Genomic DNA, 26,048 nt, shown 5'->3' on the forward strand with positions numbered 1-26,048 from the left:
TATGAGCCTATGGGGGCCATTCCAATTCAAAACACCAAAATCACTGTTAAAAATTGAGTCATGTTAAATTTGGTAGACTAGAGAAGCGATTACTAGGTAATAGGCTTGTCATCTATAATATGTATTTTTCATTTAACAAATGTTTTCTTGTTATAAAATGATGCTTTCTTTTTTTTTAATTTTTATTTTTTCTTATTAGTTACATTTTATTAACTCTGTATCCCAGCTGTATCCCACTCCCTCATTCCCTCTCAATCCCACCCTCCCTGATGCTTTCTTTTTTCAGATCTTCCCTTATCGCAGTGTAGGGACCCTGTTTTGTTGATCCTTATGGTCAAGGAACTGATTCTAGATAATTTTTAGTAATTACAATTTTGCTTCTTGTAATATTTGTACGATGTTAGGCAAGAAGGGAATTCGTAGTGAGAACTGATTTATGTATTTTTTAAAGTGAACATGTCAAAACTTTGAGTTAATTTTTTTGAATTAATATTTATTCTGCCCTTTTTAGGCTAATGTTTCAGGTGATCACTGGTCGTCCTTGGTTCAAGAGGCCACAAGTGAGGCCTTGAAAGTTTGCTTTTGTCCTCTGGCTGTCTTCTTGCAAGCTTTGTTGCAGTTCAACCGTAAGATGGGAGCAAGGTATACAAAAATCTGTGCTTATTCTTTGCTTAGAAATCCTGCTTCGTGTAAAGCCTCCTAGGAAATGATCAAAGGAGCCTTTATAATGAGATTAATTAGTATAAGCAGCTTTGGGATATTCTGTTGTCTCTCCTTGAGGAAAATGTCATTCTCTGTTGCAGTGAGGAAGAACATTTCATACTCACTTAACAGAAATGGAACATAGATATAGATGTGGCTAGTTTGGCACAAACGTACTTCAAGTGAAGACGCACTTAGGGTTTATTTTCTTCTATTTGGGATGAACCAACAGTGCAATGTGGATTCTAGATGCAGACCCCGGCTCAAGATTATATTAATAGAAGCTTTGCTCATTTAACAAACTAGAAAAATTAGCAAATATTGGAAGATAAACCTATGTGAATATGTGCATTCATGTCTAGAAAAGTCAAAGACTGTTCAGATTAAAACCAAAAATCTGATACTAGAGGTTGGGGATGAGTGCCATAGATCAGAAGAATCTTACTTAGATGTCATCTGTATAGGTGAAAGGTATTTAAAAATTAAAAATGATGGTTTTAATAAGTCAACTGTAAATAAAACAATGATTTAGGAGTAAATATCCCTGACACAGAATATAGAATAGGTATTATAGAAATAGAGCTCACTACATGTAAATATGTCTCCCCTCAAAAAGCAACCCTCACAAAGTAAGACTGAAGGATGGATGAGTTAATGTTCTGCAGCTCTTTAGTAAGTTTATTTATAATACTCCCCTGGTGGGGGCTCTTTCTGCATGTGTGTACATGCATGCATGTGTGTGTGCATGTTCATGAGAAAGGCTCTGTCTGTAGACTTCCTGATGAGCTCCTCCAGCTGCCCATTGTGAGCGACCCAAAAGCAGTGGCTCTTGTGTGACCCTGCTGTACTTATTACCACTGTTGTCATCTCCAAAAGGTAGCCCCTAAATTGAAGTCTAGGGAGAAACTATGTTTGTGACGTAACACTGTGCATGGACTTCTTCAAGACAGATTCTTTAGTTCCTGCTCAAACTCATTGCTATTTATTTGATTCTTCAACTTAGCAGTTCTCAAATTATTTGTTTTATGTTATTTCTACCACTAAGGAATTTTGAGGCTCATAAATGTTTATAAATTAAGAGAGAAAAGCATAAGACCATAGCTATAATCTTTTTGTAATATAATCATTTTGTAATTATATGAGTTAAATTCACATATTGTACATATCCTTGAAAACACTAAAAACTTGATTTTACTCATGTGGCTTCTTGTATCAGATAGTGAAATTTCTTGTTCCACTTACATATTTGTGTTATTGGTTAGTTAGTTGGTTGGTTGGTTACTTGTTTAAGAATTTTTTCCTCAAGACTTCAAGTCTCTGAAGAAAGAAATTGAAGAAGATGTCAGAAGGTGAAAAGAGCTCTTGTGCTCATGGATTGGTAGGATTAACATAGTGAAAATGGCCATCCTACCAAAAGCAATCTACAGATTCAATGCAATTCCCATCAAAATACCAACACAATTCTTTACAGACCTTGAAAGAACAATTTTCAATTTCATGTGGAAAAACAAGAAAAGCAAAATAGCTAAAATAACCCTGTACAATAAAAGAACTTCTGGAGGTATCTTCATCCCTGATCTCAAGCTGTCCTATAGAGTAATAGTAATAAAAACAGCATGGTACTGGCATAGAAACAGACTCGTGGATCAATGGAATCAAATGAAAGACCCAGAAATAAACCCACACACCTATGAATACTTGATTTTTGACAAAGAAGCCAAAACCATTAAATGGAAAAATAACAGCATCTTCAATAACTGGTGCTGGTCTAATTGAATGTCTATATGTAGAAAAATGAAAATAGATCCATATTTATCACCCTGCACAAAACTAAAGTCTAAGTATATCAAAGACCTCAACATAAAACCAGACACACTAAACCTGTTAGAAAAAAAAGTGGGGAAGAGCCTTGAACTCATTGGCACAGGAGACAACTTCCTGAACAGAACACTAACAGCACAGGCTCAACGATCAACAATCAATAAATGGGACCTCATGAAACTTAACACCTTCTGTAAAGCAAAAGATTCTGTAAACAGAACAAAAGGACAGCTTACAAACTGGGAAAGGCTCTTTACCAACTCTATATCTGACATAGGGCTAATATCCAGAATATATAAAGAATTTAAGAAGTTAAACATCAACAAACCAAGTTATCCAATTTAGAAAATGGGATACAGAGCTAAACAGAGAATTCTAAATAGAGGATTATCGAATAGCAGAGAAACACTTAAAGAAGTGCTCAAAGTCCTTAGTCATCAGGGAAATGCAAATCAAAATGACCCTGAGATTTCACTTTACACCCATCAGAATGGCCAAGATCAAAAACTCAAGAGACAACACATGCTGGAGAGGATGTGGAGAAAGGGGAACCCTCCTCCAATGCTGGTGGGAATGTAAACTTGTACAACCACTTTGGAAATCAATCTGGCACTTTCTCAGACAATTAGGAATAGTGCTTCCTCAAGATCCAGCTATACCACTCCTAGGCATATATCCAAAAGATGTTCAAGTATACAAGGGCATTTGCTCACCTATGTTCATGGCAGCTTTATTCATAATAGCCAGGATCTGGAAACAACCTAGATGTCCCTCAACTGAAGAATGGATATAGAAATTGTGATACATTTATCCAAATGGAATACTATTCAGCTTTTTAAAACAAGGAAATCATGAAATTTGTAGGCAAATGGATGGAACTAGAAAAGATCATCCTGAGTGAGGTATCCCAGAAGCAGAAAGACACACATGGTATATACTCACTTATAAGTGGATATTAGCCATGTAATATAGGATAAACATACTAAAATCTATAGTCCTAAAGAAGCTAAAGAACAAGGAGAACCCTAGGGAAGATACTTGATCCTCATTCAGAAGCAAACAGGATAGACATAGGAAGTGGAACAGGACGGGAGCCTACCACAGAGGGACTCTGAAAGATTCTACCCAGCAGAGTATCAAATCAGATTCTGAGACTCATAGCCAAACTTTGGGTAGAGTGCAGGAAATCTTATGGAAGAAGAGGGAGATAGAAAGACCTGGAGGGGACAGGTGCTCCACAAGACCAACAGAGCCAAAAAATCTGGACCCAAGGGGTCCTGCAGAGACTGATGAATTAAACAAGGACCATACATGGAGAAGACTTAGAACTCCTGCTCCAAAGTAGCCCATGGACAGCTCAGTCTCCATGAGGGTCTCCTAGTAAGAGGAGCAGGAGCAGTCTCTGGCATGAAATCGATTGCCTGCTATTTGATCATCTCCCCCTTTGAAAGAGGATCCAGTCCTGATGAGACCTGATAGGCTAGAGTCAGATAGTAGGGGAGGAGGACCTCCCTCATCAGTGAACTAGGGGAGGGACATAAGGAGTGAAGTGGGAGGGAGAGGCGTAGAGCCAGGATACAAAGTGAATAATTTGTAATACATAATATTTTTTTTAAAAAAGAAAAATATTATTTTTCCTTGTGTGTTTTCTAGATTTTTGTGATAGGGCTTACTGTGTGGCCCAGACTGCCTTAGACCTTGTGAGCCTTCTGCCTTCTCTTCCTTACATCTGAATTTACTTTTTCTGCAAAATTTTCAGTCAAAATATTACAGGGTGCTTTATATATTCTAGTGTTAGCCCTTTGTCAGATATAAGGTTGATGAAGAGCCTTTCCCAGTCTGTAGGCTGTTGTTTTCATCTGATGACTGTCCTTTGCTCAGCACATGCTGAGACTCATAGCCAAACTTTGGGCAGAGTGCAGGGAATCTTATGAAAGAAGGGGGAGATAGAAAGACCTGGAGGGCACAGGAGCTCCACAAGGAGAGCAACAGAACCAAGAAATCTGGGTCCAGGGGTCTTTTCTGAGATTTATAGTCCAACCAAAAACCATTAATGGAGATAACCTAGAACCTCTGCACAGATGTAGCCCATGGCTGCTCAATCTCCAAGTGGGCACCCTCGTAAGGGGAACAGGGCCTGTCTCTGACATGAACTCAGTGGTTGGGTCTTTGATCACCTCCCCCTCAGGGAGAAGCATCCTTACTAGGCCACAGAGGAGGACAATGCAGCCAGTCCTGATGAGACCTGATAGGCTAGGGTCAGAGGGAAGGGGAAGAGGTCCATGGGAGGAGAAGAGGGAAAGAGGATAGGATTGGGAGGGAAGGGGCCACAGCTGGGATACAAACTGAATTAATTATAATAACGAACAAACGAATGAATGAATGAATGAATGAATGAATGAATGAATAAAAGGGAAAATTCGCCAGCTCTCTACCTGCAAAAAAAATGACAGGGTGAACACTTAGAGATGTTCATACAGTTTGGAATCTTCTCATTGTATTTTGAATGAGCTTTAGTTTGCCTGTCTGCAATAGGGGTAACCACAGCAGGAAGGTATGACTAAATAGCATGGTGCTTCGCGCACAGCAAACATTTAATAAACAGTGGCTGCTACTTTTCTACGAGAGCAATCATCATCAGTCAGTGAGATTTTTAAACAAATGAGGAAGGTAAGGTATGCATGAGACATAAAATCATGTGCTTGTCTTTCCTCCAGAGAGACGCGGAGACTTTTGGAGAGAGTAGTATACCAGCCTGGATACCCCAGCTCAATTGTATCAACTGCACGTTGGTACCTCTTGAGACACCTCTATGCGAAAGATGACCATGAGCTCATTGACGTAAGCTTTTAACTTCACGGAAAATATTAGTTATCTTTTCAGACTTATCCTACTATTCTTGAAATTTTAAAAGATGAATATCAGGTTTTTTTCTGGGACAGCCCTGCAGAAAGCATGTGGAGTCGGGAGTGTAAGCAAAGCAAGACCCTGAGTTCTGTGCAATACTAATAATTATAGCAGCCAGGATTCACAATGCTTATATGTTAACTCAATTGAGCAATTTATTACAGCAAAAGTAAGCAACAGCATCATGACAGTGAGTTTTACCCTTTGAAAATTGCTTCCCAAACTTCTGTATGTGATTTCACGCAGGTTTTGGTGAAGAATGCGGAGACTCACGGTGATAAAAGAACCTTGGAACTGAATCAGAAGCTGTCCACACAGTAATCGTGGATTGGGAGGCAGCAAGGAATCGAAGATAACACTTAGGAATGAAGCAGTAAATCAAGAGTTCTCACCAGAACAATGTATTTTAAAACTGTAGTTGTATCAGCTGGGCGTGGGGGTGCGCACATTTAACCCCAGCACGTGGGAGGCAGGAGTAGGTGGATCTCTGTGAATTCCAAGCCATCCTGATCTACACACATTCCCAGGCCAGCCATCAGTACACAGTGAATCCCATCTTGAAAAAATAAAAACAAATAAATTTAAAACTATAGTTTTAATCATCCATTGCTTTCCCCTCTTTATTTTATTATTACCATTTTTAATCTACAGAAGTTGAAGTTCTTAAGTTAGGGGTGTAACTCTGCAGTAAGCCTTGATCTGCTTTTAACCTTCATGCCATCTTTGACTTGGTCCATGAAGAAAGTTAAAACCTTGATTTCCTTAGTTGTTTAACAGTTACTTACTAACTGTTATTTTTTGTTTCCAAGACAGGGTTTCTGTCTGTAGCCTTGGTTGCCCTGGAACCCAGAGATCCAACTGCTTCTGACTCCCAAGTGCTGGGATTAATGGAAAATTGGGGGAAATGATTTTCATAATATTTAATTATTCATGCAGTTTCTTTGTTCATGATGAAAATATGTGGACTACCTGAAATAAAACAAAAATCATGTCTTATTTTTCATATTATCAATATGAAACATAGGTTTTAAGTTTTGGGTTTTAAAACCTAAAAGAGTTCCTGTTGTTTTCTAAAAAGTAATTCATATATTTAAATAGTCTGGATGTCACTTGCTTTGGATTGTGGTTTTCAGTGTTCCGGTGGGCATAGTGATGCATACCTTTAATGCCAGCACTTGGGAACAGCGCCTTGCGGATCTCCATTTGATAATAGCCTGTTCTACATAGAGTTCCAGGCCAGCCAGAGCTGTATACTACAATCTTGTCTCAACAGTCTTTCTCAGCTGTAAACATTTATTGTACAGAGGTATGTGGCAGTATAATTTTGTATGTGTTTTTTATTAGCCCACAAGCTCATTGTATTTTGTGAAATCATATGAATTGGTAATATCCTTTAATTAAACTGTATGTCAGAGGTTATTCTCGTAGACAGAACTTCGCCTGGTATCTTCCAGTTGTGGTGGAATATTGTGATCACTGACAGCGATTCCATCAGAAACCTTAGGATGGGAGGACTCTGCTTTCTGATGGAGTCTGAGGAGGTCTAGCAACACGTTTACAGATCAGACACGTACATTCTTCTCCTTATTTCTTCCTCCTTCTCCTTTTAAGCTGATCCAGCGTGTATAGCATGACCCTGCCAGAGGTGCCCTGGGAAGGCTCCTGTCGGCTGTATTAGACACAGTCCCTGCCGTCCACCTGCTTTATAGAGTCCCATGTGCTTCACAATTAGATTATGTGAAAGTGTTTGGTTTAGAAAATGTATTCACTTAAGATTTGTGTACTGAAGATCACTCATGGACTGTTTAGCCTTTGCACACAGTCAGGCGGTGACCTTTGGATTCTTTTGCGAATTCTGCCTTCCGTGGACCTGAGTTTTCTGGAAATCAGGATAGTAAAAGCCAATTCATTTCATTCTTTTTTGCATTTAGACTGTGCACATGCATTTTATTTTATGCCAAACTTGGGATCATCTTTCTTTACCTTCTCCTTCAATATTGGTGTTAAGCCACAATTTTAAAGGCACTTTGAAACAAATCAACATTATAAAACTGTAGAAAATGAATCAAATTAAAGCTAATTTCTCCAAGGACTGATATTCAGTATCTTCTTATTGTTACATTTGATTTTAGAATTAAAATGTGTTTTCTGTTTTTTTGTTTTGTTTTGTTTTTAACCCACCACTTAGCTACCGTTGGTTAGCTAGGTATGTCTATAGTATTATTTGGCTCCTAATGGTAACCTCCTACAGGAAATGCATTTCAGCTTCTAAGTAAATTCTGGACCACTATCTGTTTGCTTGGAACCACTTGTCATGTTTCTTGCAGTGTCTCTTCTATTTCTGGTCAGAAAAAAAAGTGAAGTGTTATATTTTTTTACACATCACCAAATGAGGGATTGACAGGTTTTCTTTGGTTTGGATTTGGCACAAAGTTGAGACTGGATCGGAAAACAGACAAATTGAAAGGACTGAATGTGCCTGTCCATAAGACAGGGTGGTGTCCACTGTGACGAAACCGCAAGAACATAAAAATGAGGCAGGTTCTGGAACATGAGTCAGTGTGGGTTATAAGCATGGTTTTTTACGTGTTAAAACTGGAAATTTTTCTTTCTTCAAGTTCACTCTTGCTTCTTTCCAGTGCTTCCTTCTTCCCATTTGAGTTGCCAGTGGAAGGAACTCAGGTTCCCTTTCTGACACTTGTTCTAAGAGGTAACACCAGGTTTCACACGTGGACCCTCATTTTACAGGAGATGTTCTGTTTCATTATGTACTTGAAATATGTGTTTATGTATCATAAAGACTTTTTATATGGAAGAAATATCAGAGCCTTTTGTCATTTACAGTTATGACTGATTTTTAGTGTAGAGAGTAGTCATAAGAGGACCAGTCATGGTGTTGAGCTGTCGTGCCATAGTTTTCGGTGTGATAATTTTTTAACTTTCTTTTGCATACAGACACACACATTTTTGTTCTTTGTGAATATCACATCATGCACCCCAATCCCACTCATCTCCTCCTCCCCTCATACCTGCCTTCCACCGTTGCAACCTCCCTCCCAACAGAGAAAAAATAATCTCGTTTTGGAAGCTGTGGTGTGTCACAGTGTGTTCCACAGTGCACACTTTTGTCCATGCTTCTTTGCTTGGAGACGTTCATTGCAATGACAGGTTGGTCTGGTAAGAGGCCACTGGCTTCTGCTACTCTATCAATACTGGATCCTCACGGAGACTCCTCTCAGATAGCCTCCCCTGTGTCACACAGATCCTGTAGTTTTGGATCTGTAGGCCTGGCCCCTCCATGCACTCCAGCAGTTCATAGATGGGGTAGACTTTGGGGTGGGCCAATCCAAGCCCCTAGATCTGGGCTGGAGAGCTATCTAAGCTGGTCAGCCCTCTGGCCCCCCCAAGGGCGGCTCTCCTGCAACACCTTGCAACCAGGCCTGTCTCTACCCTGTGCCCAGGCAAGGTGCAGAGCCCCTCTCGAGTACGTAGCAGGTGAGGGGCAGGGTCTGCTTTCCCACTCTGGTGATTTTGGGGCCAGCTCTCCTACCTGCCATAGGTAGCAAGGGGCAAAAGTTGGGAGGCATCTTTCACTTGTCCGAGTCACTAGATGGCAGACATTGGTGGGGCCAGCCCTCCCATTCTCACGCCTTTAGAGATGTGCTACGCTCCCGTGCTACCCAGGAGAGGTGCAGGGACCACTCCTGAGTACTGCAGGTGGTGGAGGGCAATGGGGGAGGGCATCTCTACCTCGTCCATGCCATTGCAGTGGAGACACTGTTCTTAGGGCCACTTCTCCCACTCTCATATCTTGGGGGCTGGCTCACCTGAGTACTGCAGCTGGATAGGGGCAGGCTTAGCTCTCCAGGTCTTACACCCCTAGGACCAGCTCTCCCATGCTGTGCAGGTAAGGGATGGGGCCAGTTCTACACAGCGCTCAGACCTCAACCGTCTCCGGGCAGCAACCCACACCAGAGACATCTGCCTGGCCTTTGGTGGTGACAGACTCCTGCTGCTGCAGGGCTCTAAACCCAGATGTGGCTGTGGTGGCAGCACAGGCCAGGACCCCACCATGGTCCCAGGTGGCATCACTGGCTACTCACCTTAAGCCATTCCTCACTGCCCTCCAGTTCTGCCTCTCTTCATTGTGCCCACATCCTTTTGTTTCTCTTTCTCTTCTATTTCTCCACCACTTACTTGCTTCTTTTAGTGGTGCCCAGTGTATCTGAATGTCTGGGCTTGTTGCAGGCGTGGTCTTAAGAGTAATATGTCCTGGTCTTGCATTGTGGTGCCTGGGAGGGGTCACCGTGGGCATGGTCTGGCACCCAGGCCTGTGCAGTGCCTGTCTGGTGGTCATCTCAGGCTGGCTCCTCACCCTGTCTGCGCAGGCAGCCCCATGAAAGGGTCATCTGTCCCTAGCTCACATCGTTTCTCTAGTCTCCAGTTTGCTCCCTGTCCTGGGACCCCACCCGGGCCTTTGGCGCACCACACTGCTGCTCATCTCTGACTCACTTTTTTAGAGAATGTTAGGCTCCTGATCATTCAGATGTCCAGCTGGGCATAGTGGCACTCCAGGAGACAGAGACAGGTGGATCTTTGTGATACAGGCCACCCTGGTCTATGAAGAGAGTCCAGGACAGCCAGGGCTACACAGAGAAACACTATCTCAAAAACTAAAAACAGGCAAGCAAACACAGGAATCATTGAGATGTTCTTAGGTCAGAACGCTGAGTAGACACAGCCCCTCCTCTCTGCCACTCACTGATGCGCACGTGGCACCCGGCCACACCTGTAACGCCGCTACGGGCATGGATTAGACAGTTTTTAATAGCAGTATTTTAAATTCTAGTTGACCCAAATACCCTGTAAAACTATTTATATTTTCATAAATGCTATTTTTTACTTCAAAATATTTTGAAATAGAAAAAATTTCCTCAAGAAATAGCCATTGTTTCTGTCCGTAACAGCAAGGAAACGGAATGAGCCTAGATGTCCGTAAGCAGGTAAAAGGACAGGACACTGTGGCACATATACACCTTGGCATTTTATTTGGCTGTAAGGAAAAATGAAATTTTCAGAAAAATGAATGAATCGTGAAATTATTAGGTGGGCTAACCAGACTCAGAAAGACGAAGCATGTTCTCTCTTATCTGTGGGTCCTAATTCTAAGTGGCATATATGTATACACATATTGGCATAAGTGCAGTAGGAATAGGTCATAAAGGTAGAAGGAGACCACAGTGGGAGGAAGTTTTCCGGAAGCAGAGAGAAGCGAATAAAGTGTGTGTGACGTGACACTGGTAAGGGGGCTACCAGTGATGGCAGGGTGCAGGTCCCGGGGAAGAGGGAAGGATCAGCCAAAACAACTTATATATGAAAATGTGGTAAAGAAGCGAATGGCCGTTGGGTGAGCCATTTATTACAGAATTTAAAAAAAGAAAGACATGAGATTGGCAGGGGGATGTAGTGAGGAAGTTGGAGAGGACAATAGTGAGTGATTATGATCAAAACACCTTGTTCTTGTGGATGAAATTCTCAAAGAAATAAACGTACTGTTTTTAAATGAATAATGGAATTCATTACTGTGTGTGCTACTTAGGGAACAAGCAGGGGGCAGGGTTGCTTACTGGTTAGGAGCATTTGATGCTCTTCAAAAGGACCTAACTTCAGTTATCAGTACATATGTTGGGCAGCTTACAGCCAGCTGTACATCTAGCTCCAGGGGATCCAAAACCCTCTTCTGGTCTCCACAGGCACCTAAACAAGGTTGAGGCCTGGGAGCTTTCCCTGTTCTGTGTTGGTATGTCTATTGGTGTCACTGTTTAAGGTGGCCATGTCCAGTGGTCAGCCCTGAAATCATACTCATATAGGTAGCATATGAGTAGAGCAGGTTGTGTTTATTTAGGAATACACACTTACACATGCATGTAATAACAGAAGAGATTATGAATTTAAGAGAGCAAGGGTACATTGGAGGAGTTGGAAGGAAAAAGAGAACAGGGAAATGATGTAATTGTTTCAAAATAAAATTATAAAAATAAAATACATTTTTTAATAAAACCTAACTAGTCGTTCTGTCTGATTCTCTTTTAAAATGCATTAAATTATAGTCACCCAACCTAAGATGCATGTTGTAAGCTGGTGAGATGTCCTAACGGGTAACGCAATCTGGCCACCTCAGACCCATTTGTGAACCCGTGTTGGATGGAGTTCTCTGACCTCCACAGACACTCTAGCACGTCCATCCACATACACACATCACTGTGTGCACACAAGCGATTTCCGTAAAGTTACTCAGACACACACACACACAGTGTTCACATAAAGGCATTTGATTGGAGTTACCCTACATAGGGATAAAGCTACTCCCAGAAGCCATAGGTTGCCAAATAAAAAATATCTGAAAATCCTCTCTTCAAGTTGTTAGAGGGTCCTGGGTACCCCAAACAATGCAGACTAATGCCATTGCTCTTGGTTGCTCAGCAGAACTAGCTGGTAAGACACTGTGTGATGGTAAGATACTGAAGACACCATACACTTGGTCAGAAGACTTGGAGAATTCAAGCTGGTACTGAACAGGAGGTTTCCTGGCCACTTTTCATCGTACTGGAAGGTGCGAGGCAGGCTGCTGAGGGAAAAACATCATCAATAGTCTTAGCTGTGATCCCTCTGACATACAATAACGACAAGTGTGGCAGGACATGGCCACGGGGGCAATACTGAAAAAATGTTAGGGGGTAAGAACCACTTTCTAATTGGATTTAAGAGCCATTCCACAGGAGATGCTGTAAATCTGGCTAACAGCCAGCCTGTGGCTTGAAACCAAAGGGATGAACCTACTACTGGTATTTTGCTAAGTGTTAAATGGCCCTCTAAATTCTTATTTCTATTCCTGTAAATTAGTGCAGATCTCAGACCTCACCAGAGACATTTCAGTGGACAGGATTAATGCAGAAACTCACAACTCGTCAAAATACAGAGAACATGTGCCCAGAGTGCTCAGCCAGAAATGGGACATACCACACTCCCTCCTCAAAGATCAGAGGTCATTTTGGAAGAGGGAGCTGAAAGATAGCAAAGCTGGAGGACGGGAAGGACCTGAGCAGAGCAGCACCTTCTGAACATGACGGGAACACTGCACTTGGGAACTCGCAGCAGCTGTTGTCACCTGCACACAGTCTAGCCAGTCAGCAGTCCAGCACAGAGAAGGACTATTGACTTTTGATAGTTGAAGGACTCTAGCAGGCCAGAACATGGTACACGTAGCATGGACAGATTTTGCCTTTTACCCTTCTCTTCTTGATGGATCTTCGCCAACCCTATATCTGACCGAGGGCTAATATCTAGAATATATAAAGAACTCAAGAAGTTAAACAGTAACAAATCAAGTAATCAAATTAAAAAATGGGGTACAGAGCTAAACAGAGAATTCTCAATAGAGGAATATCGAATGGCCAAAAAACACTTAAAGAAATGCTCAACATCCTTAATCATCAGGGAAATGCAAATCAAAACAACCCTGAGATTTCACTTTACACCCATCAGATTGGCTAAGATCAAAAACTCAAGTGACAACACATGCTGGAGAGGATGTGGAGAAAGGGGAACCCTCCTCCATTGCTGGTGGGAATGTAAACTTGTACAACCACTTTGGAAATCAATCTGGAGCTTTCTCAGACAATCAAGAATAGTGCTACCTCAAGATCCAGTATACCACTCCTAGGCATATATCCAAAAGATGTTCAAGTATACAAGGGCATTTCTTCAACTATGTTCATAGCAGTTTTATTCATAATAGCCAGGATCTGGAAACAACCTAGATGTCCCTCAACTGAAGAATGGATATAGAAATTGTGATACATTTATCCAAATGGAATACTATTCAGCTTTTTAAAACAAGGAAATCATGAAATTTGTAGGCAAATGGATGGAACTAGAAAAGATCATCCTAAGTGAGGTATCCCAGAAGCAGAAAGACACACATGGTATATGCTCACTTATAACTGGATATTAGACATAATATAATCATACTAAAATCTGTATACCTAAAGAAGCTAATCAAGATGGAGGACCCTGGGTAAGATGCTCAATCCTCATTCAGAAAGGCAAATGGGATGGATCTCAGAAGAGGGAGAAAATGGAACAGGACAGGAGCCTACCACAGAGGGCCTCTGAAAGACTTTACCCTGCAGGGTATCAAAGCAGAGGCTAAGACTCATAGCCAAACTTTGGGCAGAATGCAGGGAAACTTAGGAAAAAGACGAGTAGAAAGACTTGGAGGAGACAGAAGCTCCACAAGGAGAGAGAGAGAAAAAAAATCTGGCCCCAGGGATCTTTTCTGAGACTGATACTCCAACCGAGGACCATTCATGGAGATAACCTAGAACCCCTGCACACATGCAGCCCATGGCTGCTCAGTATCCAAGTGGGTTTCCTAGTAATGGGAACAGAGACTGTCTCTGACATGAACTCAGTGCTGGTTCTTTGATCACCTCCTCCATCAATGATGGGGTAGCAGCCTTACTAGACCACAGAGAAAGACAATGCAGCCAGCCCTGATGAAACCTGATAAGCTAGGGTCAGATGGAAGGGGAGGAGGACCTCCCCTATCAGTGGACTTGGGTAGGATTGGGAGGGACAAGGGAGAGGGCTACAGTTGGGATACAAAGTGAATAAACTAATTAAAAAGATAAAAAATTTTTAAAAAAGAGAAAAAAAAAAACCCTATTAGGTTACATTCCTAAAGTTAGCCACCAATGTCTATCCTCGTATTAGGCCACTTCCGTCACCTGAGACTAATCACTAAGGTCCAGCTGTTAAAGGTATTGATGTCCAACAATCAAATGCCCCCTTTTGACTCACCCACTTAACATTTCCAGTCAAAATGAAACACCTCCTAACACATCCTAAGACAGGGCTTCCCCTTTCCCTTTATGAACTGCTAAGTGCCCATGTGCCACGCCTGTTCCCCCTGTCCAGAGGCAGTTCTTTCCCCTCCAGGGCAAATTCCTTCCCCATCTCCCTCGTTTCTTTTTCCTTCTCCCAAGTCCTCTATCTCCGGTCTTTATCTCTTATTCCTTGACCTTTGTCCCTCTAAGGCAGATAAATCCTTGTGCTGAGAACTTGGTCCTGTTTCCCCCCCCCCCCATTAAATGGTTTCAGGGAAGGGGAGTGTAAGTGTATTTGGGAGGAGTTGGGGGAAACAGTGGGGGTGGGGAGAGAGAATATAACCAAAACACACTGTGTGCATTTATGATAGTCTCAGTTTTTAAAAGCTTGGTTTACTGTTGACTATATTTGCAGCTATATAAGTCTTTTCTCTTGGCCTTTGAACTGTCTATGAATTTACAAATTTAGGATCCTAGCTAGATTGCTTGCTTGCTTGCTTGCTTTGCTTTGCTTTCTCTCTTTTCTTTCTCTTTCCATTTTGCTTGTTTCTTTTTGTTTTTCAAGACAGGGTTTCTCTGTGTAGCCTTGGTTGTCCTGGACTCGCTTTGTAGACCATACTGGCCTCGAACTCAGAGATCTGCCTGCCTCTGCCTGTCTGAGTGCTGGGATTACAGGTGTGTACCACTGTACCCAGCTACTAGCTAGATTTCTAATGGTGACATTCTATTCCTCTAATGAAGTCATTGAAGTTTTCCAAACCAAAAATGAATGAAAGAAAACACTAGAATAACCTGTTGCTACAATGCCTGTACCTACAAGCCTTAGGATAGAAGCCCTTTTCAGTAAGGCCCATGTGGCAAAAAGAGTTAAGGGAATCGTCTTGGCTCTAAGACGAGGAAGGAAAATTGTCCTCACTCAGCAGATGGATGTCTCATAGAGGCCACCATTTGTGAAGGGTTGAGTATAATTACACACTCCTGCGATATGCCAAATAGGTTGTGCTTTTTACAAGACCACATACACACAAAATAGAATATTCATGCTGTTTTGTAAATCTGAAATAACTTGAGTCTCTAAGCCCCTGCATTTTAATGTCATTTTCTTTCTTTGATCACACAAAATATGGTCAATGTTTAATCTCCATAAAGAAAAAAATGCTGTATAATATATTAATAGGCAGTAGTAACTATTTTGGGAAAGCAGTGCACTGGTTTAAGACATTTAATTGATATGCACTATGTAATGTTTTGAGAAAATAAAAGGAGAGATGGTTTTTGTAAACATGGAGCTCAGAATTTTGGGAATTAGGAAGAAGCCAGTTGTCATGGAGTAAAATAAACAGTTCTTATCTTACAGACTGAGTTACAAGCTTTTCTGAGAACAGACATTTTTGGAAGTGCTAATTTCTCTTATGTTTGTGTCTGGGCACAAGGTAGAAGCCAGATGGAACAGATGGTTTTTCATGGAGAAAGAAGGAGAGGAAGTTACAGAGGGGGAGGAAAAAACAACGCTGGCTGAGAGAGAAATTTTGCAGTGAAACTACCAAACTGGACTATGCCGTAAGTAGAAAGAGAGGATCCCAACTGCCAGGCTCTCTCCCAGAACCAGAAGTTAGCAAGTGGTAGAGTGAGCCTTGCCAGTGTTAAGGGGAATGGTAGTGGGTGGTGGCAGCCTGGTAGTTAGAATACTGGGGAGTGGGGTACATGCCAGAACACCCTAAGAACTAGTATTTGAAACGCCTAATCCACTGAGACTGCCTTGAGCAGTTTTTAGTATCTGGTAAATATCTCGTCAAGTCTGTCACAGGCTTGTTTGATGCCCTTGTTGGAGGTCGTTGGCTGTAGGAGCATCTGGGTAAGGAAGTGATGATTTTTCCTGACAAACAGAAACTCTGTGCATAAGGTTTCTGGGGAATGCTGTTTAAGTTTTGTTTATCTGCTAGCAATTCTTTTGTTTATCTGGTCAGAGTCCAGCCTGAGTTGAGTCCTTTTTGTCATTCAGGACATTGTCAGCAGGGCCACCTTTGGGGGGCCCACTTTGGACCTAACAAGAGGCAGCTAATGTGAGATGGAGGTAAACACACCTCTGAATTGTTTGAGCTTTCTGCAGAGCCTCCAGACAAGTGCTATGCATGTGATCAAAAGGCTCTTCTAAAGGAAGCTCTCTAGACTCCAATTCACAAGAAATGGTGAATAACATAGAAATATTAAGGCATAGCAAGTGCTATACCTTTTGTGCTAGTCAAGCAGCCTCTAGGGAAGCCAAAATTAAGATACAGTATCTTGACATTATATTAGCCAATCATTTGCTTCAGCCTGAGTGTTTGTGCTCATACATCTTTTCTTTTCTTTTTTTTTTTTTTTTTTTTGTAATAGCCTTTTCTCACCAGGCTTTCAGTACCCATGAGCCCATGGGGAGAAACAGATTGAGTACCTACTGTATGACAAACCCATTATTTCCTTTAATCTCACATCATTGTGTGCATTTTCCTACTTTAAAAAGGGAACAGAAAGGATCAGAGAGATTCGTTTCTAAATTTGTATTTTCGGTAAGTAGAATCTACCTAAAAGATCATTCCTAATGGCATATATTTCTCTTCATTGCTGTAATTCAAAGAAATGTAGAAGAGTTTGTATGTGTGTGTATGTGTGTATGTATGGTATGTGTAGTATGTGTGTGTATGTATGTATATATGTGTAATGTGTGGTGTGTGTATGTATGTATGTGCGCGTATGTGTACTGTGTGGTGTGTGTTATGTGTGTAATATGTATGTATGTATGTGTAGTGTGGGTTTTGTGTGTTGTGAGAGAGCCTTAGTTATCCTAAAAAGCTATATTAAGAATGTACCATAACCATTTGTAACAATCTGAGTTCTGGAGAGGAACCTGAAGAGGAAAACAGCACCCTCCAAAGCTGCCTCTGAGTAAATGTGAATCTTCGAACTGATAGGGAATATAGAATTAATTCTTTTTTATTTTTACCTTTTTTTCTTTATTAATTACACTTTATTCCCTTTCTATCCCCCCTGTGCTTCCCTCCCTCCTCCCATCCCAATTCTTCCCTTCCTCCACCCTCTGCATGCATGCCCCTCCCCCAGTCCACTGATAGGGGAGGACTTCTTTTCCTTCCTTCTGATACTAGTCAGTTAGGTCTCATCAGGAGTGGCTGCATTGTCTTCTTCTGTGGCCTGGTAATGCTGCTTCCTCCTCGGGGGGAGGTAATTAAAGAGCAGGCCAATCAGTTCATGTCAGAGACAGTCCCTGTTCCTATTATAATGGAACCCACTTGGATACTGAATTGCCATGGGCTACATCTGTGCAGGGGTTTTAGGTTATCTCCATGCATAGTCCTTGGTTGGAGTATCAGTCTCAGGAAAGACCCCTGTGCTCAGATTTTTTGGTTCTGTTGCTCTCCTTGTGGAGTTCCTGTCCTCTCCAGATCTTACTGTTTCCCACTTCTTTCCTAAGATTCCCTGCACTCTGCCCAAAGGTTGCCTATAAGTCTCAGCATCTGCATTGATAGTCTGCAGGGCAGAGCTTTTCAGAGGTCCTCTGTGTCGGGCTCCTGACTTGTTCCCTCTTTTCTCCTTCTTCTGATGTCCATCCTCTTTGCCCTTCTGAATAGGAATTGAGCATTTTAGCAAGAGTCCTCCCTCTTGATTAGTTTCTTTAGGTGTACAGATTTTAGTAGGTTTATCCTATATTGTATGTCTATATGAGTGAGTATATACCATGTGCTTCTTTCTGCTTCTGGGACAGCTCACTCAGAATGATCCTTTCCAGATCCCACCATGTACCTGAAAATTTCATTATTTCCTTGTTTTTTTTTTTTCCAAGCCTAATGTATCCAGCTTTATTAAAGATACTTTCCATAAACAATCATGGTATTTCAGGCAGGACATGGGCAGACAATCATTAACAGTATACAAGAACTTCCAACTCCCTTCTTGTATAGACTACCAAAATCAGAAAGCCACTATAAAACCCAATGAAATCTTCATTCAATGCTTTGAAAAGGGGGAAGCGAGGGTTGACATTTCACATTAAGGATGTTGTTTAACAACTTTTCACAAGCCGACCCTGACTTTCAGGAAAGGAAACGAAAATTGATATGCAATCTGAAGATCCACAATTTTTTTATAAAAAGAACCACCGTTCTTCTGAGGACACTCATGATGTCATTGCAAAGTCCAGATCGCCCAATAGACCGGAAAACCAATTTGGGGGGGGGGGAGGTCAGGTTCCAGCAGGTCTCTGGTTTTAAGGGAGTTAAGTCAATGTTGACGGTACAGGGGGAGGAGAATACAAAAATGAATTTAGTTTTCCCACACCACAAGGCATTTTGTGCCATGGCGACCACATATGCCAACACCGCAATGTCCCTTCTGGGAGCCAACAGAATCTTTCAGAATTATCAGGGAAAAATGTTTTCCATCATCAATCCAGCTTGGGAGACATTTTGTTAGTGACACGTATGTTCTTTTCCCCCAAACAATGAAGTGTTCTGTGTGCTAACACCATAGCTTAAAAAAAAAAAAAAGTAAAACAAAATTCTGCATTTTTATAAAACTTGATAAAAAATAGTATTTCAAACTGTACAGTCACCAGAAGTACACAGTTATCAAAAATGCACACACATCACTTGGCATCTCCAGCACCTTCAGGTATCTGTGCCTGATCTGTTTTGGCGTCTCCATTTTCCGCAGGATTATTTGCATCCTTACCGGCGTCAGCCTTCCCTTTCTTCCCCTTGGGTACCTTCTCTCCCTTCTTTGCAGGGGCCTTTTTAGGCTTGGGCTCTGGCTTCGGAGGAGCAGGTTTAGCAGATAACCTTGCAGATCTTCTCTGTGGCTCATCCTTCACCTTGGCTTTATCTCCTTTAGCATCCCCTTCGGCCTTTCTTTTGGGCATGGCGACGGTGGGGGACGTCGGCGCGCGCTGCTTCTTCACACTGCTCCTATTTCCTTGTTTTTTTATTGCTGAGTAATATTCCATTGTGTAGATATACCACATTCTTCATTTGAGGGGCATCTGGGCTGTTTCCAGCTTCTGGCTATTACAAATAAAGCTGCTACAAACATGGTTGAGCAAATGTCCTTATTGTGTACTTGAGAATCTTTTGGATATATGCCTAGGAGTGGTATAGCTGGATCTTGAGGAAGCGCTATTCCTAGTTGTCTGAGAAAGCGCCAGATTGATTTCCAAAGTGGTTGTAGAAATTTACATTCCCACCAGCAAGTGGAGGAGGGTTCTCTCCACAACCTCTCCAGCATGTGTTGTTTCTTGAGTTTTTGATCTTAGCCATTCTGATGGGTGTAAGGTGAAATCTTAGGGTCGTTTTGATTTGCATTTCCCTGATGGCTAATGAGATTGAGCATTTCTTTAAGTGTTTCTCTGCCAATATTAGAAGACCCTGACATAAATCCACACACTTATGGACACCTGATTTTTGACAAAGATGCCAAATCCATTCAATGGATAAAAGACAGCATCTTCAACAAATGGTGCTGGTCTAACTGGAAATCTACATGTAGAAAAATGCAAATAGATCCATATTTATCACCCAGCACAAAAAACTCCAAGTGGATCAAAGACCTCAACATAAAACCAGACACACTAAACTGCTAGAAGAAAAAGTAGGGAAGAGCCTGGAACTCATTGGCACAGGAGACAACTTCCTGAACAGATCACCAACAGCACAGGCTCTAAGGGCAACAATCAATAAATGGGACCTCATGAAACTGAAAAGCTTCTGTAAAGCAAAAGACACTGTCCTCAGAATAAAACGACAGCCTACAGATTGTGAAAGGATCTTCACCAACCCTACATCTGACAGAGGGCTAATATCCAGTATATATAAAGAACTAACGAAGTTAAACAGCAAAAAATCAAGTAATCCAATTTAAAAAAATGGGGTACAGAGCTAAACAGAATTCTCTGCAGAGGAATATTGAATGGTAGATTTAATTCTTAACTTTATAGAAGACCAAGGCCACAGTGAGCAAGTTGTTTCATTTAATTCTTGGTGATCTCATAGCCTTTATTCTTCTCTCTGTTTCTCTAGCTTCTTCCTAAAGCCTATCAACTTTCTTTTGAGCCTCATAATGTAGGTACCCAAATGCTTGACTGGCTTTGGTGGCCTTTGCACTACAGTGTCAAGTAACCCTTCAGAAAAGGTACTTGATAAAAACTTGAGTGTTCCTTTTTTCATTGCTCTTCTATTTGCCCATCTTACATTTCTTGAAGATGTTGTGTCATGAATGTATGAAAACCTTTTATTTAAAAAACTTAGTAGTGGACTATAGAAGAAAAGATAAAAGTCCACCATACAGGAGTGGTTGGGTTGTAGAATTGTGGGTTTTTCCAGTACCATGTAGACATTGCCCACTTGAAGTCTATCCCTGGACTTGTCTTATGAGCACAATGTATAACTTTTTTGGAGGAGCATCTACCAGCTGGATGCTAATGGATTCTATTTGCATAAGGGTTGTTAAGTTTGTTTTGATGGCTCAAATTAATGGAGGAAATATTATGTATTGCAGATTGGCATTAGCATAATTTATGGCAATACATAATTTATGGATTTTGAGTATTTGAGTATCTTCAAGATACTCAAGATAATAGAAGAGTTTTTCAAATTAGGAAATAGTGTCATTGTCATCCAGAAGAAATTTCTATTTTGCATGCTCTCTACCCCTATCCTTTCCTAGAATTTTACAGACAGAAATGTTTTTTCTTATGCATATAGATGAGTTTTTTAAGCCCAAATATGTTTAGATAATGATCAGAGGTATGTGAGGATACCATGGACCTTTCTTTCCTCAGGAAAATCAAATGTTCTGTGTATTAATGGGAAATGTCAAGAATAGTCCCCGCTAGATGGGAGGTGATCTGCTTGTGTTTAAAGAAAAAGTACAAACTGATGTCTAAAGCTAGATCTCAATTCAGGCAGTGTTAAGGTTATTTTTATACAATCTTGTATGTTTTTCAATGTTTCTCTTAACCTGGCTATCACACAAATAATCAAGATTCTATTGTATTAACATGTTTCAAAGCGTATGAACTGAGCAGTTATTACTCTAGTCTTAACCCTCTAAACTAATTTGGTTTCTTTCCAGCTTACATCCCAGAGACGTTTGCGCTTTGTAGCTTTCCCTGGTCCAGCTCTCTCTTGATGTCTCCTGGACGTCTGTCATGGCTGAATCCCCTACTTCCTCCTCTAACTCCTCCTCTTCTGGTTGCCAGGAAGTCCAGCCCTATTTCCTACCCAGCTCAGCGATTGATTGTAAGCTCTTTTATTGGCATATCAGGTGACAATTGGGGAGTAGTGTTTATACAACATTGAGACAGGAGATTCTCAGAACAACCAGACATGGGGGGAGAGGTACAGAAATCAGCATTTGAATAACTTTACACCTACAGAGTGGGTTCAAATCCTGGCTCGATGTAGTAACCTGACCATATGTAAGATACTAAGCTCTGTGGTGATACATATCTGGTAGTTTGAATGGCTTCATCCATTTAGACTGCGTTGAACAGTTTTTAGTATCTGGTAATACCTCAATAAATGTTCCTCCTAATCTCTTAGTAACGTTCATTGCAGGTGCATTATTTTTGTCCCATTTTAGGATGAGGAAGCTGAAATTACAGAGAAAATCTAGAGCCACACTGATGGTGACAGTGGCACAGAATTAAAGTCAGGTTTTGTAGCCCTGAACACCCCTCAAGTTCTCTGATAACTAATAGTTTCCCCTGATTTGTTTCTGAGGCTGTTGAAGTGTCTTAGTGTTAAATATACCAATAGCGTATGTCTTAGTGTTAAATATACCACTCATTTCAGATTCTCTCTTGTCACATGTGCATATACCTTCTGAAAATGAAATAGCTACATTCTACCAAGGAGCAGGGTTGTGAAATGTAGCCCATGGAGTCAGCAAATTCCCTGACTATATACTAAGAAAATAATGTTAAACCTTTCTACAAGCATGTGTGACTCTGATCTTTCAGAGAGATAGAAATGCCTGTGGGATAGGGTCCAAGAACACTGTTTTCCTTGCAGCAGCCCTACCTCTCTGAAGAGCTCATTACCTCTGTGTGCTTGAAAAGACATACATTTATTTATAAAAAGGAGGAATCAAGAAGGTACTGTTAGGCCCAGCAAGAGCCTAAATATAAGAAGGTATGAAGAGAACTCAGGAAACTAATCATCCATCAATGCAAAAACACAAAAGGTTCCTCTTGACCATTGCACAATGGGGTCACCCCTGCTGGTCAGCTAGGAGTGGCACCAGGAGACAAAGACCTTAGGTTTTAAAAGACACAAGGCGGGAATCTCCTGGGGTTGCTATCTTGGCAATTTAGGATTGGATGAGGTATTTAACTTTTAAAATAATTGGTTAGATCTGGTCACCCTTAGGTCCAGTCAGCCCTGTTGTAAATATCTGATCTTCAAGTCAGTTTGGAATTTCCTGCCATCCACAGTTAAAGGTGGGAGGGTGATTAACTCATCCCATGTCTGTTCTGAGGAGTGGGGGTTACAGGCTTTGGATCAAAGGTCAGGAGAAGGATTGGGGCCATTTGGCCCAGTTTCCAAATAAAGCCCATCTCACTGGCACCAGCCGGTGATTTTCTCTCCATTTAGTAGAGATCTCTGCTTGTTCTCTTCCTTATCTCTGCCCTCACAGATGGCTAATGTCAGGAACTTTTACATTCCTTGGCTCTCTGGAGAAGCACTAAGAGGCTTTAATTAACATGGGCCTAAAACTTGCAAATATAAGTTATAAGGCAATTAAAAGAAACATAGGTTACAAAGTTAGTCTGATTCTTTCAGTACTTAAGTCATCATTCTGTACTTGCACATTTACATTGGAGGGAAGGGTTGTCTGGTAGTTGGGCTCTAATGATAATAGCAGAATGTTAATGAATCATGGACACTGTGTGCAGGCAGAGCACAAGACCTTCACCTGAGGACGCTGGCTCTACATGGCTGTTTCCATCCCTACCTGGGCATGCCTGTTCCTCCAGCACTTGGTGTTGCATCTCTTCCCCTCACAGTCTGCATGCTGCTACCCCCACGGTACTCACTCTCAGGCAAGTCTTCCCTACAACCTTTCCTTTCCTGGGGACTCCAAAGCTCGGTTCTTGGTATGGGTTTGTATCTGACTCCAGTTTTTCACATTAACCCCTGGACACATAGCTTTGACTGTCCCCAGATTAACCTGAGCGCACAGCGTCTGCTCTGCTGCATGATTTTCCTTCCTTTCAGCCTCTATGTGCTTCTTGCACCCCATCTGTTCTATAAGTTCCAGGCAAAGCCATCTTGAGGGCAAAGCTAGAAATTTTACTCTCATACTTAAATTGCTTGGGGCCTATTGTGGGTCCTTGGGATAAAGCTCAGTTTCTCAGCATGAATTACAAGGCCCTTTGTGGTTGCGCCCCCAAACACACCCTCAATCTTCTCCAGCTCTCTCTTTCTATACCAATTTCTTGCATGTTCCTCCCTTCCCCATCTTCCATGACACACTTTAGGCTCTGACTGTATTGATTTTCTTGTCCTTCAGACCTGTGCTCTACTCCACTTTCCTTAGCTCCCATCACATCCTTGCCCATGTACTTGCAAATGTAATTATTGATCTTTCAAAAAACTGTAACTTCCTTACGATCAAGATATTAGCTTCCTGTCAAATCCATGGTTAGTACATGAAATCTGCCTTTCACATCTGCAGGTTATTTCTCTATTGACTCAACCATAGATGACAAGTATTTTAAAAGATGAATCTGGGCGCCAGGCATGGTGGTGAACATAATCCCGGCACTCAGGGGGGCAGAGTTAGGTGGATCACAGTGAGTTCGAGACCAGCTTGGTCTACAAAGTGCATCTAGAACAGCCAAAGCTACACAGAGAATCCCTGTCTCAACCTCCCCCCAAAAAAACCAGTTGAGTCTGTAATGAGCATTGTCTTTGTTGTTATCATTCTCTCTCCCCCCCCCCCCTGCCAAAAAGGCTTAGCAAGCTATGTAGCACTGGTATTGAAAGTAATCTACTGAGATTTTGGAAACCATTCATGGCTAGGTGTGTGGCTGAATTGTAGAGTGCCTGAATTGTAGAGTTTAAAACCCTGGAGTTACTCCAATACTGGAACAAATAAAATATAAAAATCTGTGTAGGTCTTTAGCAAATACGACATGATTTTACATGAGTTAAACATGCTTGGGTCATCATAGGTATGTCCATCATCATGACGCTGAAGGACAGTGGGCTACATGTGTGCAGGGGGCCTAGGTCTAGATCATGGGGCCTAGGTCTAGATCATGCATGCTCCTTAGTTGATGTCTCAGCCTCTGAAAGCCGCCATGGGCCTGGGTTAGTTGTCTCTGTTGGTCTTCTTGTGAGTTTCCTGTCCCCTCCAGGTCCTTCCATCTTTCCCCCAGCACTTCCATAGGAGCCCTGGAACTTGCCCCATGCTTGGCTGCAAGTCCTAGCATCTGTCTGATCTGCTGCTGGCTGGAGCCTCCCAGACCACTTGCTCCTGTCTGCAAGCATAGCAGAGCATCATTAATACTGTCAGAGGCTGGCTTTCTACCCTGGGGTGGGTCTCAGGTGGGTCAATTATTGTTTTGACTTTCAGTCTTTGTTCCCTCTTTATTCCTGCACTTTTTATAGGCAGGACAATTTTTGGATCACAGGTTTTGTTGGTGGGTTGTTGTTCCCCTCCTTCCACTAGTCCTGCAGGCTAGGTGGTGTTCACTTCAGTCTTCATGTCCCCTCCCTTTAGGAGTCTCAGCTAGAGTCACACCCATGTGCTCCCAGTTGTAGGCCTACAGCTTGACAGAGAGATGTCCCCACTCAGTTTCCCTTCTTGTTTCCAGCCCCCTTGCCTCTCACAGCTCCCATTCTCCCCACATCTGATCTCCACCTTTTCCCCCTCCCCATTCTATCTTCTGCCCAGTTCCTCTTCATCCACTTCTGTTGTCTGTTCTATCTCCTCTTCTTAGTGACATTCTGATATCCTTCCTTGGGCCCTCATTACTTAGCTTCTTTGGGTCTGTGAGTTGTAGTATGGTTATTCTGTGCTATAGGTCTAATATCCACATATAAGTGAGTACATACTATGTGTGTCTTTCTGGGTCTGGATTACCTCACTCAGGATGACCTTTTCTAGTTCCATCCATTTGCCTGACATTTTCATGATTTCTTTGTTTTTAATAGCTGAGTAGTATTCCATTGTGTGAATGTACCACAATTTCTGTATCTATTATTCAGCTGAGGGACATCTGGGTTGTTTGCAGTTTTTGGCGATTATGAATATAGCTGCTATGAACATAGTTGAGCAAATGACCTTGTTTAATGGTGGAGCATCTTTTGGGTGTATGCTCAGGAGTGACTTAGCTGGGTTTTGAGGTAGAACTATTCCTAATTTTCTGAGAAAGCGCCAAATTCATTTCCAGAGAAGTTGTACAAGTTTGTGTTCCCACCAGCATTGGAGGAGGGTACTCCTTCATCCAGCTTGCGTTGTCACTCAAGTTTTTTATCTTAGTCATTCTGACTGGTGTAAGATGAAATCTTAAGAGTCCTTTGATTTCCATTTCTCTGATGACTAAGGACATTGAGCATTTCTTTAAGTTTTTTCTCAGCCATTCGATATTCCTCTGTTGTGAATTCTCAGTTTAGCTCTGTACCCCATTTTTAATTGGATTATTTGGTTTGTTGGTATTTAATTTCTTGATTT

The 26,048-nt window shown here is 41.7% G+C and overlaps 2 protein-coding genes and 1 pseudogene across 3 annotated transcripts in view; 1 reads left to right on the top strand and 2 right to left on the bottom strand.

Annotated features, from left to right (window-relative positions):
• Positions 1-6,034, top strand: part of Skic3 (SKI3 subunit of superkiller complex) — an 88,408-nt gene extending 82,374 nt beyond the window's left edge. For both annotated transcript variants that reach the window (XM_055604000.1, XM_055604001.1), the window contains exons 41-43: positions 512-642; positions 5,241-5,364; positions 5,677-6,034. In XM_055604000.1, the coding sequence (XP_055459975.1) occupies positions 512-642; positions 5,241-5,364; positions 5,677-5,751 (330 nt within the window). In that variant the 3' untranslated portion in view covers positions 5,752-6,034. The remainder of the gene's footprint in view (positions 1-511; positions 643-5,240; positions 5,365-5,676) is intronic.
• A 4,086-nt stretch (positions 6,035-10,120) lies between these two features.
• Positions 10,121-10,241, bottom strand: LOC129674186 (small nucleolar RNA SNORA17; annotated as a pseudogene).
• Positions 10,242-18,347: 8,106 nt separating this feature from the next.
• On the bottom strand, positions 18,348-19,248 carry LOC129674158 (non-histone chromosomal protein HMG-17-like). The gene has a single exon (XM_055604049.1). The coding sequence runs from the start codon at positions 19,228-19,230 to the stop codon at positions 18,958-18,960; it is 273 nt and encodes a 90-aa protein (XP_055460024.1). The 5' UTR covers positions 19,231-19,248; the 3' UTR covers positions 18,348-18,957.
• Positions 19,249-26,048: the final 6,800 nt, after the last annotated feature.

Source organism: Psammomys obesus, unplaced genomic scaffold (genome assembly GCF_907164565.1).
Source record: "Psammomys obesus unplaced genomic scaffold, mPsaObe1.curated_primary_1811, whole genome shotgun sequence".
NCBI classification, from domain to species: Eukaryota; Metazoa; Chordata; class Mammalia; order Rodentia; family Muridae; genus Psammomys; species Psammomys obesus.

Bases quoted from the DNA above. Each gene is read 5' to 3' on its own strand.
- LOC129674158 (XM_055604049.1), bottom strand. From the start codon at position 19,230: ATGCCCAAAAGAAAGGCCGAAGGGGATGCTAAAGGAGATAAAGCCAAG.